The 12223-nt window shown below is 49.1% G+C and overlaps 1 protein-coding gene across 2 annotated transcripts in view; it reads right to left on the bottom strand.

Annotated features, from left to right (window-relative positions):
* Positions 1 to 345: 345 nt before the first annotated feature.
* Positions 346 to 12223, bottom strand: part of LOC139749799 (uncharacterized) — a 204991-nt gene continuing 193113 nt past the window's right edge. For both annotated transcript variants that reach the window (XM_071664057.1, XM_071664059.1), the window contains 3 exons: positions 11795 to 11961; positions 6485 to 6580; positions 346 to 2619 (listed from right to left, as the gene is read on the bottom strand). In XM_071664057.1, coding sequence (XP_071520158.1) covers positions 2590 to 2619; positions 6485 to 6580; positions 11795 to 11961 — 293 coding nt within the window. In that variant the 3' untranslated portion in view covers positions 346 to 2589. The remainder of the gene's footprint in view (positions 2620 to 6484; positions 6581 to 11794; positions 11962 to 12223) is intronic.

Here is a 12223-nt window from a genome sequence, read left to right on the forward strand (position 1 = left end):
TCAAAATAAAATAAATTTATTTCCTCTTAAGATATACAGAAGTTGAGAAGCATAACTGCACTGCGTTGACAACGAAGATCGATATTCCGTGGCAAGATAAACTCAATGTATATATATATATATATATATATATATATATATATATATATATATATATATATATATATATATATATATATATATATATATATATATATATATATATATATATATATATATATATATATATATATATATATATATATATATTATATTATATATATATATATATATATATATATATATATATATATATATATATATATATATATATATATATATATATATATATATATATTTACTGAAGTATATATATGTATTACAAATTCAACACAAGTAGTGACAATTTCAGTCTGACCTTGGGGGAAGTCCATTGACCATGAAGACTGTGAGACAGATGACAGGCAGATATCCATAGTGTATTAGTGTTTTGGTTTGGTTGTTCATGGCTTTATTGTATATATACCACCTTCACAGAGCTACGGGATATTATTATCATTATTATTATTATCATTATTATTATTATTATTATTATTATTATTATTATTATTATTATTATTAGTATTTAACTCGCACGCGAACGTGCGAGGCTACAGAATATCTTCACCTAACTGACACTCGAACGTACTACGGTGTATGGTAGACAGGGTCTCCCTCCTTAACAACCCTCCCCTTCCTCGTTCAACCAGACACAAGCACTCCACCACGTCGTCATCATCAACAACCCTCCCTCCTCCTTCTTCAACCAGACACAAGCACTCCACCACGTCGTCATCATCAAGGTCCACCTCGACTCGAGCGGTAAACTCCGGGAAACCATCATGAACACTGTGAAAGCTGGGTTCAATAATTAACAGTTTGATGACTCTACCCTCCCTCCCCCCCTTCTCTCCCCTGATTACTGAGCTTAATAACAACCTCTTCTAAAATGACGAGTGGTTATCGGCACAACCCTTGGGTTACGATGACCTGGCCTTTGGTACGACTCTCCAGAGGAAAGGGTCAGGTCAACGCCCAGACCATCATACCTCCTAAGGGTCTCGTACCACCGTTGTTGTCGTACTCGGGGGGGTCGTCCTGAACACCGGGGGTAGGGGTGGGTAGGGGTGTGTGGGTGTTTTGAGGTTGGTTGAAGGCGACAACGACTCAACAAACCAGCCGGGGGTTCGTTGTTGCTGTGGGGTGATGTGGGGTGGATATGGATGGGGGGGGACACAATTGAAGGGTGTGGGGGGGACCGATAAACCGACCCACCCAGAACTCAGAGCGTGTGTTTGCCGGGCCATCACGAGCGATGGTATAGAGAGGGAAGTGCTTCCCCAGCCTCCCTTATGATGAAACAAAATCACATCGATCTATAAAGGAAAAGGAACAATATAAACCATGGAGGAGCGCAAGTGTCATATACACGACCTACACACACTCCCCACATGATATATATATATATATATATATATATATATATATATATATATATATATATATATATATATATATATATATATAGCACTGGAGAAGTGGAACGAGTTTACATATATGTTTATGAATATATGCTTTAGCTGAGGCGACCATCACCAGTGGGGGCCTCGCTAACTACTGTTGCAAGTGTCTGTATAGCCAGACGGGCGGACTTCCCATGTTGAGGGTGGAGCTGAGGGAGGACACACACACACACACACACACACACAGACACACACACACACACACACACAGAGGTGGTGGGGCGTCCGCCTCCTCCCTTACCCAGTACAACACCCCGAGCAGCCTATACACACGATGGGTGCGTCATGGATAGCGTGCGACGGTTATAAAAGATTCCTCCCGTGTGCCTACATATATTTTCCTCCCCCTCGCGACTTGACGGCGAGTGATCGGGCGAGAGACGTGAGGCAGGTGGTGTCAGGTGGTGGTGGCAGCGGAGACGGTGGTGTCAGTCCTCAGACCATGTCGCGGTGGGCGAAGTCCTCACGAGCCGAGGTCACCTGCAGGTACGGCCAGCATGTCCGCTGGTGGCTGGACGGGGAGGTGCGGGAGCCGCCCAGGCTGCGCCTATGGATGGGGATTGAGGTTGAAGTCGCCCCACACCCCCGTTACCCGGGCTGGTCCATCAGTAGGTCTTAACTCGTTCCCTGGGAGGTGTGTCGGATGCAGGATTCGACCAGGGGCGTTACGATGAGCGTCCTCGGGGGTTGTGGTAATTTTTTTCCTTTTTGTGTCGACTGATGGCGGTGCGTTCCAAAGGTGGGGCGGTGGGCCGCCCCTCTCTCGTTCAGTGAGTCCAGCCAGACAACAAGGACTGGAGGGTAATAGGAGTGTTTAAGATGTAAACATCAAAGGTAGGGTGAGAGGAGGTGGAGGAGGAGGAGGAGGAGCAAGGGTTTGGGGTTGGGGTAAGAGGGGGTCAGCTGTGACACCCGTGGTGGAGCGTGTGTGTGTGGTGTGGTGTGTGGTGGGGTGGAGGAGGAGGGAGAGATGGTCGCCTGTCAGGTGAGAGGGTGGTGGTGGTGGTGAGGAGCAGCCTCGTCGTCCAGGAGTTCCTGCTACTGCTCCTTACTGCTCCTGGCTGACCATGTCTTCCTCCTGGGTGGGAGGGAGAGAGAGAGAGATGAAACATTAATGACGCGAACAGTTGATATAAAGTAACAGCTTAAAGTAAACACAGTCATGCCCTGACACATACTCGTTACAGTCACGTCACACCTTCGTCCGTGGGTTTGATACAGACTGATGCCGCCAGACTTAAGTGTGTAAAGTGTGATACCGACAGACTTAAGTGTGTAAAGTGTGATACCGGCAGACTTAAGTGTGTAAAGCGTGATAACAGCAGATTTAAGTGTGTAAAGTGTGATGACGGCAGACTTAAGTGTGTAAAGTATGGTGGCTGGTGGCGACAGACGTAAGTGTGTAAAGTGTGATGGTGGTTGTGGACAGCCCAGGTGTGTGTGTGTGTACTTTACCAGGGTGATCGTTGGTGCTCGCCACACAGAGCCATAGACCACTGCTGGCTGAGGTGCAGGTGCTGGGGGGAGGAGGATGAGGAGGAGGAGGAGGAGGAGGGGCCTCTCTACTGCTGAGGTGCTGGTGGTGGAGGTGCTGGTGGTGGTGGTGGTGGTGGAAGGGGGTATCGCCCCACGCCCCAGTAGCCCGGCTGAATGTGTTATACTCACAACATCATCATCATCCGTGAATACAACATCTCGGGTGTGAAGTTCCCCCCCGAGCCTGGCTGGGAAAGGCTGGCTCGGCCGGCCATACATGCACACACCTACGCCTCACTGGGTCACAGGTGAGGGGGAGGAGGGAGGCGGGCGGGCGGGCTGCTTTACCTGGGGTTTAATGAGGTGGGCGAATTATGCCCTGTGAGCCACGTCATTAAGGTCGGCACTTCGAGACGGTAGTTGGTCGGTACTTTACTGTCTCTCGTAACTACCAGGCGCCATTGACCTTCCCTTTGACCCTGACGCGCACTAGAGGGGAGATGGTGAGGTGGACACCCCACCCGGTAACGCCCTCCATGGCAGAGTAAACTGCCTCACGAGGTGTGGCCGGACGGGTCCAAGTGTAGCGTTACCCGAGGGTCGTACAACCTTCGTGCTCGAGGGTTGTTCAAGAGTCGAAGTAATTAGAATATAACTTTAATTTTTTTTCTTTATCGCAAGGTACTGAGTGTGTGTGTGTGTGTGTGTGTGTGTGTGTGTGTGTATGGGAGTTGGTGAGAGGGTGTTAGATGCACCAGTCTGGGTAGCGCCCGTGACCCCGCTCCCCCCAGTCAACAATACTTGAGGCGGGGGGTCGTGTGTCCCTGACAACCCTGGCGCTCCCCCACCGTCCTCTTTGTTTGTTGTTCCTCCTCACTAATGCCCTTCCCCTCCCCCACCACCACCTTCTCCTTCCCCCTATTTGTCCTCCCCTTCTTATCTTCTCCCTTCTTGTCTTCTCCCTTCTTGTCCTCCCCTTCTTGTCTTCTCCCTTCTTGTCCTCCCCTTCTTGTCTTCTCCCCTTCTTGTCTTCCTCCCTCTCTTTCTCCTTCATCATTCAGGTGTTTAAGAAGTTGTGTGACGGTAAAGAATGGTCAAGGGACGGGGGGCCTCACGAGCGCAGACACACACACACATACACACACTCTCCCCCTACAGTAACTAGGGAATACAGTAGGTTATTACACATGACTTTATTGTGACAATTAATCTTAATCGCTGGTGTTTGTGGAGGGCAGAGGAGATCCCCGGAAGCGGCCGGTCTAATTTGATTACTCCGTGAGGGGCTTCGAGGAGGGTTGGAGACGTGCTTGTCAGTTGTATTATATTTTTGCATTAACTTCTGGGGCACGACGGCACGGCCCTTGACCACGACGGTACGGCTTTCGAGGACGACGGTACGGCTCTTCAGCACGACGCTTGAGCACGACGGCACGACCCTTGAGGACGACGGCACGGCCCTTGAGGAGGACGGCACGACCCTTGAGGACGACGGCACGACCCTTGAGCACGACGGCACGGCCCTTGAGGACGACGGCACGGCCCTTGAACACGACCAGGACGATCCTTTCGGCGTACCGTTGGCACCCACCTCCCGGCGAGGTACTGGTGACGGTGAAAAGCGGCCAGTGTCTGCCTCGCGTCACCTCCGGTCGAGACCTGGTGTGACAGGCAGGTAATATTGGTCCATCACACCTGCCTGCCTCCTCACCTGGCTGGCTGGCTGCAGGCATGTGAGACGGAGGTCCCGTCCGACCTCAAGGCCGTCTGACAGAGGACCAACGTAACCTGTGGTACCACGCACGGTACACAGACACACACTGTGGTACAACGGTGTCTGCAGGACCTTGACCAGTCCACGGTAAAGGGCCTTCCCTCCCCTCGACCCATTCATCAACTGACCCGACCCTGACCCTCTCGATGTACAGCTACAGGAGGGTCTCCGTGGTTGATCGAACCCACGACGTCCTCCCCCCCAACGCCTCACCCAGACGACAAGCACATTGCCGTATCTCCTCAGGGGGGGTTTGCCGTTGCTCACTAATGTGGTGGTACGCTCCGTACCGTCAGGAGGGGGGGGTACGTACGCGCTCGGCACCCGTGTGTCTCTTTGAATCCGTACCATCACGCCTGGAGAGCGAGGGAACCTCGCTAGGGCCTTCAGCACATATCAGACCCGCTCGATGCGTGTCCTCAAGAGGCTCGAACATCTCGCTTGTCTTGGCAGTTAAGACCCCCTCTCCCCTCCGCCCTCCCTCCGCTCATTTACTGCCCTCCGTTCATGGCAGTTATTAGCGCAATAGATCATTTTTTTTGTTCTCTTTAAACGCGGCAGAGTACTGACGGCCGTGTTTACGCTCACACTTAGCGCTAGGAGGCACTTAGCGTAATAAGATGTTACGTAATTGCTGAAGCGCTTTGCCTGAGTGTGTATATGAGCGAGTGTTGCTTTACAAGATGATCATGAAATGAATGAGGGCTCGCGCCACACTTCTTGTACCGCCGGGAACCCTACCTTAGGTTTGGACTGCGAGACAAGAGCGGTAGAGATGGCTGAAGTATACCCTCACAGTATACATGTGTACTCTCACGAAAACGTGAACAGTTCACACGTGTGACGATCAAACACCCCAGAACAACAAAAACACACCATTGTAGCACAACAAACACACCCAGCGATATACAAAAACATAGCGTACAGTCACCCCCCTCCCCCACAACTTACATAGACATCCCTAAACAAACTAATACAATCCCACAACAAAAACAAAAAATCCCCCAAACAAACAAGCACAATATACAATACACACATACACCCCTTATAACATATTGTCTCCAAAGCATGTATGATACACACCCCACAAGAAGCATATACATCCCCCAAACCAGACAAATATTTAACTCACACCATACTTGTGCATCCCATGGTAGATAAATACACACATCAACATAACACAAACGTACACTCGGTGACACATAGATACGTCCCACTAATACATACACACAATAACACACACAAATACACCCCCATGACACAGACACACCCTAGAACACACAAATACACCCCATGAAAATACACCTCATAACTCAGAATTACACCTCACAATACACAGATACACCCCATAACACAGATACACCCCATAACACACAAACACACCCCATAACACACAAATACACCCCATAACACACAAACACACCCCATAACACACAAACACACCCCATAACACACAAATACACCCATAACACACAAATACACCCCATAACACACAAATACACTCATAACACACAAATACACCCCGTAACACTCAGTTACGCCATCACAACACACAGTGACACCATCCTAACACAAGTTCCAGTTAACACCGGACCAGACACGCACCCACCTCCTCCTCCTCCCTGGACAACACGCATTCTACCTAACCTCCTCCACCCCACCACCCCTCACAAGGCAAGTGGCCGGCACCCACCTGGCCGTAGGGTGTGTCGCGCTTGCCGAACCGGAGTCTGAGTGCGGGGGTGCGGTTGTCTTTGCGGACGAGGTCGTGGTCGAAGAGTGGATCAGCCTGAGGGGGAGGGGGGAACAAGAAGAGAGGTCATCATTAGTGTAAAGTTCAACAAAATAAAAATACATCTGTATATCTGAAATATCTATCTATCTATCTATCCATATATATATATATATATATATATATATATATATATATATATATATATATATATATATATATATATATTATATATATATATATATATATATATATATATATATATATATATATATATATATATATATATATATATATGTTTGTCTATCTCTCTGCTTGTCTGTATATCTACCTATCCATCTCTCTGTCTGTATATTACAGGGCCAACGTCATCCAAAACAGTATGTGGGAAGATATCTTGGCACCTGACGCGTATAGTGAAAATAACTTCTATCCAAGCTTTCGTTTCTCATGACCCCCCTCCTTCTTCCTCCACATTTGAGGGGGGGGGGGGGAAGTAATCAATCTCCCCCATCCCTCAGCTGAAGAGGTCTGGAGGAGAGACGGATGACAAGTTCGAAATGTTCCTTCGTCATTCCTGTCTAGAACCGTCATTCCTGTCCCGTTCTGGAGTGCAGGTGGCGTTCGTGTCTCTATGGTGTGGTGTGGTGGACGGGTGCGTGGCTATGGTGTGGTGTGGTGGACGGGTGCGTGGCTATGGTGTGGTGTGGTGGACGGGTGCGTGGCTATGGTGTGGTGTGGTGGACGGGTGCGTGGCTATGGTGTGGTGTGGTAGACGGGCGCGTGGCTATGGTGTGTGGTGGACGGGTGCGTGGCTATGGTGTGGTGTGGTGGACGGGCGCGTGGCTATGGTGTGGTGTGGTGGACGGGCGCGTGGGTATGATGTGGTGTGGTGGACGGGCGCGTGGGTATGGTGTGGTGTGGTGGACGGGTGCGTGGCTATGGTGTGGTGTGGTGGACGGGTGCGTGGCTATGGTGTGGTGTGGTGGACGGGTGCGTGGCTATGGTGTGGTGTGGTGGACGGGCGCGTGGCTATGGTGTGGTGTGGTGGACGGGTGCGTGGCTATGGTGTGGTGTGGTGGACGGGTGCGTGGCTGGCTGACCCCACAGGTGGCAAGTGTATGGCTGGGGCTGGTTGTGCGTCCGGGTTACTGGTCGTAGACCGGTCGGGTGTACACTGCACGACCGGGCTGGTGGTCGTGTGCATCGGTTGGGGTACATTGTGCGCCTGGGTTGGTCGTAGACCAGTCGGGGGTACACTGCACGTCTGGGCTGGTGGTCGTGTGCATCGGTTGGGGTACATTGTGCGCCCGGGTTACTGGTCGTAGACCCAGTCGGGGGTACACTGCACGTCTGGGCTGGTGGTCGTGTGCATCATTGGTGCAGCGAAGATTGAAAAGGACTCTTTATAACTGCAAGTTCTGTTTGGCGTCGCCATTAAAAAGTTAGGCAACACTCCAAACCTGTTGGGCACAAGTCCCCGGGACACACCGACTAATAGCGACCGGCGGGGAAATTCGCGGTTCAAACTGCATTTAAAAATGGTCGCTTAACTTCTGCCGATGCTGAATGCATTAAAAAGGAACTTAAAAAAAAACCACTCGTGTTCCGAGGAGTTCAAACTAGTTTGAGATACGACATAAACTTTGGGTGAAGCATAATGTTCTGCCGGGCTCTTAATAAGGCTTGGATCCCGGTACCACTGAAGGTTGGCAGGAGCGATGGCCACCCCCAGCAGCGCCAACGTGGCTACACGGGGAACTAAATCAGTAAATAAACAAGGCTTCGTGCTCTGTGAGTTGTAATAGTTTAAATTGGTGTTTATGCCAAAAAATGTTTTACTTAAAGGGTCAGTAGGCAAAATGGAGCAAACGAAACGTTCATTATCATCTTCGATCGTTATTTACAGGGAGCATGCAAATGCAATATACAAAAAGAATTACGCACACAATGGTAAAGTGTGTGAAAGAAGTTAAGAGTAAATGTGAATAAGAGCAAGGTTATTAGGTACAGTAGGGTTGAGGGTCAAGTCAATTGGGAGGTGAGTTTGAATGGAGAAAAACTGGAGGAAGTGAAGTGTTTTAGATATCTGGGAGTGGATCTGGCAGCGGATGGAACCATGGAAGCGGAAGTGGATCATAGGGTGGGGGAGGGGGCGAAAATTCTGGGAGCCTTGAAGAATGTGTGGAAGTCGAGAACATTATCTCGGAAAGCAAAAATGGGTATGTTTGAAGGAATAGTGGTTCCAACAATGTTGTATGGTTGCGAGGCGTGGGCTATGGATAGAGTTGTGCGCAGGAGGATGGATGTGCTGGAAATGAGATGTTTGAGGACAATGTGTGGTGAGGTGGTTTGATCGAGTAAGTAACGTAAGGGTAAGAGAGATGTGTGGAAATAAAAAGAGCGTGGTTGAGAGAGCAGAAGAGGGTGTTTTGAAATGGTTCGGGCACATGGAGAGAATGAGTGAGGAAAGATTGACCAAGAGAATATATGTGTCGGAGGTGGAGGGAACGAGGAGAAGAGGGAGACCAAATTGGAGGTGGAAAGATGGAGTGAAAAAGATTTTGTGTGATCGGGGCCTGAACATGCAGGAGGGTGAAAGGAGGGCAAGGAATAGAGTGAATTGGAGCGATGTGGTATACCGGGGTTGACGTGCTGTCAGTGGATTGAATCAAGGCATGTGAAGCGTCTGGGGTAAACCATGGAAAGCTGTGTAGGTATGTATATTTGCGTGTGTGGACGTATGTATATACATGTGTATGGGGGTGGGTTGGGCCATTTCTTTCGTCTGTTTCCTTGCGCTACCTCGCAAACGCGGGAGACAGCGACAAAAAAAAAAAAAAAAAAAAAAATATATATATATATATATATATATATATATATATGCAGGTAAAAACACAAGGAAACGGAAAATAGTGTTAAGCACTCTCGTATAATTACATTGTGAGGACAGAGTACGGTAAGAGAGAGCCAGAATATATTATATCAACCTCCACTGGGCGGGCCAGGCAAGTGAATGAATTCATTTGCCTGCCCCGCCCTGTGGCCTCTGGCGTAATGTTATATTCTGGTTCTCTAATTGCACTCACTCCTGGTGATGTAATTACACGAAAGCGTTTGACACTACGTATTTTCCATTTCCTTGTGGTTTTACCTGCATCTTATATACACTCGCGACCTGTGTACTTTTTGCATTATATATATATATATATATATATATATATATATATATATATATATATATATATATATATATATATATTGTGTGTGTGTGTGTGTATTGTTTGTTTTATGTTTTTAAACCTAATTGTTTTCCTGTCTTTGCGAATTAGCGTCGGGAACAAACGACTAATGGCCTCACTTGCGCTCTGCCACTCACTAGCCGTCATGTGTAATGCACTAGGACGAGCGCGCACCATCCAGTCATGCCCCACACACTATGCAATGGTTGACCTTGACCGACTCGTGTGTCCTGGCTAAATCCAGTGGCGTCATGACCCTTAAACCCTCCCCCCCCCTATAGCAAATTACTTTAATTCTTTCTATCATGTGCGCGCCCCTCACCCTCCTGAATGATCCTGGCCCGACATCACAGTGCTTCTTTTTCTCCATTGCACCTCCTCCTGTCTCCTGCTTCTACTCCCTTGCTCCCTCCGCCACCGACACAGGGCTCCCCTTCGTCAGTTTCTCTTCACTCATCCTCTTCATGTGACCAGAACACTTCAACACACACACACACACACACACACACACACACACACACACACACACACACACACACACATGGTCGGCTGTTCTCAGTCACGCAACTCTTGCTGTCGCAATCGTCTTCGAAAGTTCTTAATTCTCACAGTCACCCATCTTATGCAACACACACCGTCAGCCGACCGCCACAGTCGTCTTTGGAAGTGTCAGTTCTTAACAGTCACTCGTCTCATGCAACACACACCGTCAGCCGACCGCCACAATCGTCTTTGGAAGTGTCAGTTCTCAACAGTCACCCGTCTTATACAACACACACCGTCAGCAGGTGTTTCATCTGCAACACGTCTTTTGCATTGAAGGCCCCGAGGCCTACAGCCACGCAACACTCACGGGAGTATGTGATATACCTTGATGTATGTAACCTGTCTTACTCAGCAGACAGTTACCTCTCCTTCCACACGTTCCTCACCCACTGGGTGTGTGGATGACTCAGCCTGTATGGGTGATAATGCTCGGTGTTATAGATGACTGGGGGCGTGGTTGAGAACACTGGGTGGGTGGATGAGAGCAGTGAGTGAGTGTGTGGATGAGAGCACACGGTATGTGGATGAAGGTACTGAGTATGTGGATGAGGGGTTCTGTGTTTTGTATGAAAGCGCTGAACGTTGGATGAACGCGCTGAACGTTGGATGAAAGCGCTGAACGTTGGATGAAAGCACTAAACGTTGGATGAAAGCACTGAACGTTGGATGAAAGCACTGAATGTTGAATGAAAGCACTGAACGTTGGATGAAAGCACTGAACGTTGGATGAAAGTACTGAACGTCAGATGAAAGCACTGAACGTCAGATGAAAGCCGTAAGTACGTAGATGAAAGTATTGATTGCTGGATGAAAATAGTGAGTGCGTGAATGATGAAAGCACGGACGTGTGGGAAATGAAAGAAGAGAGCGCGTGTGGAAGCAAGGAGCGAGCGTGGTGTGTGAGGGCTCGGAACATCTGGCAAACAAGCATTTTGCATGCTTGATAAGGCACTGGATAATAGGTGGGTCCTTGAAGATCAAGGTGGTGATAAAATTGAGTGTTCGGTGCCGTGTAGAGCGAGCGTATGTGTGTGTGTGTGTGTGTGTGTGTGTGTGTGTGTGTGTGTGTGTGTGTGTGCGTACAAGGAGTGACGAGTTATCATCACAGTTCGATCCCGTCTTAAAATCATCACAGTTCGATCCCGTCTTAAAACAGTAATACGCATCATATGATACACATGATATGATAAACCTTTCATCCTATCACACCACGTAAAGCTAAACCGTAGCTTACTAACTGAAGGCTAAAGCTAAGCCTAACCAGCTAAAGTTTAGGAGAAGCTATACACGTCTATATCTGGACCTCTCCCGCTTGAGGGCAAGCCCCACCTGGTCTGCTTCAGGTCAACCCATGAGAAGGGATCCTCCCATCCATATGGAACCTGGGACCAGGTTCCCCTGGACCGCTGGAACTGACACATCTCCCGTCCCACACAACCTAGACCTGTCCCCACAGGAACGGTCCAGTGTCGTCGGGCCTCACCTGGTCTACAGGTGCTGTCCTCTTGCCGAAGCGGAGCCTGAGGGAGGGCATGGAGCGGTGGGCCACCTGCCAGCCCATGTCCCGCTTGCCGAACCTGAGCCGCATGGAGGGTGGGGCGCGTCGCTCCAGGCCGTGGTCCGCCAGCCAGTCGTACACCTCGTTGAGGGCTGCGTCAGGAGAGAGGGAGGGAGAACACAGGCGTGAGAGTCTCATAGAGTCGTCATGACCAGCCATCTGGCGCATAACATTAGTGATGGCGGGACATAGGCATTGGGTAATTGTGGTGTCATCACTTCCCATTTATGTCAGATGGAGCTAACCATAGATTAATGATATTACATTATGAGGGCACACACTCTCTCTCTCTCTCTCTCTCTCTCTCTCTCTCTCTCTCTCTCTCTCTCTCTCTCTCTCTCTCTCTCTCTCAGC

The sequence above is a fragment of the Panulirus ornatus genome, chromosome 8, assembly GCF_036320965.1.
Source record: "Panulirus ornatus isolate Po-2019 chromosome 8, ASM3632096v1, whole genome shotgun sequence".
NCBI classification, from domain to species: domain Eukaryota; kingdom Metazoa; phylum Arthropoda; class Malacostraca; order Decapoda; family Palinuridae; genus Panulirus; species Panulirus ornatus.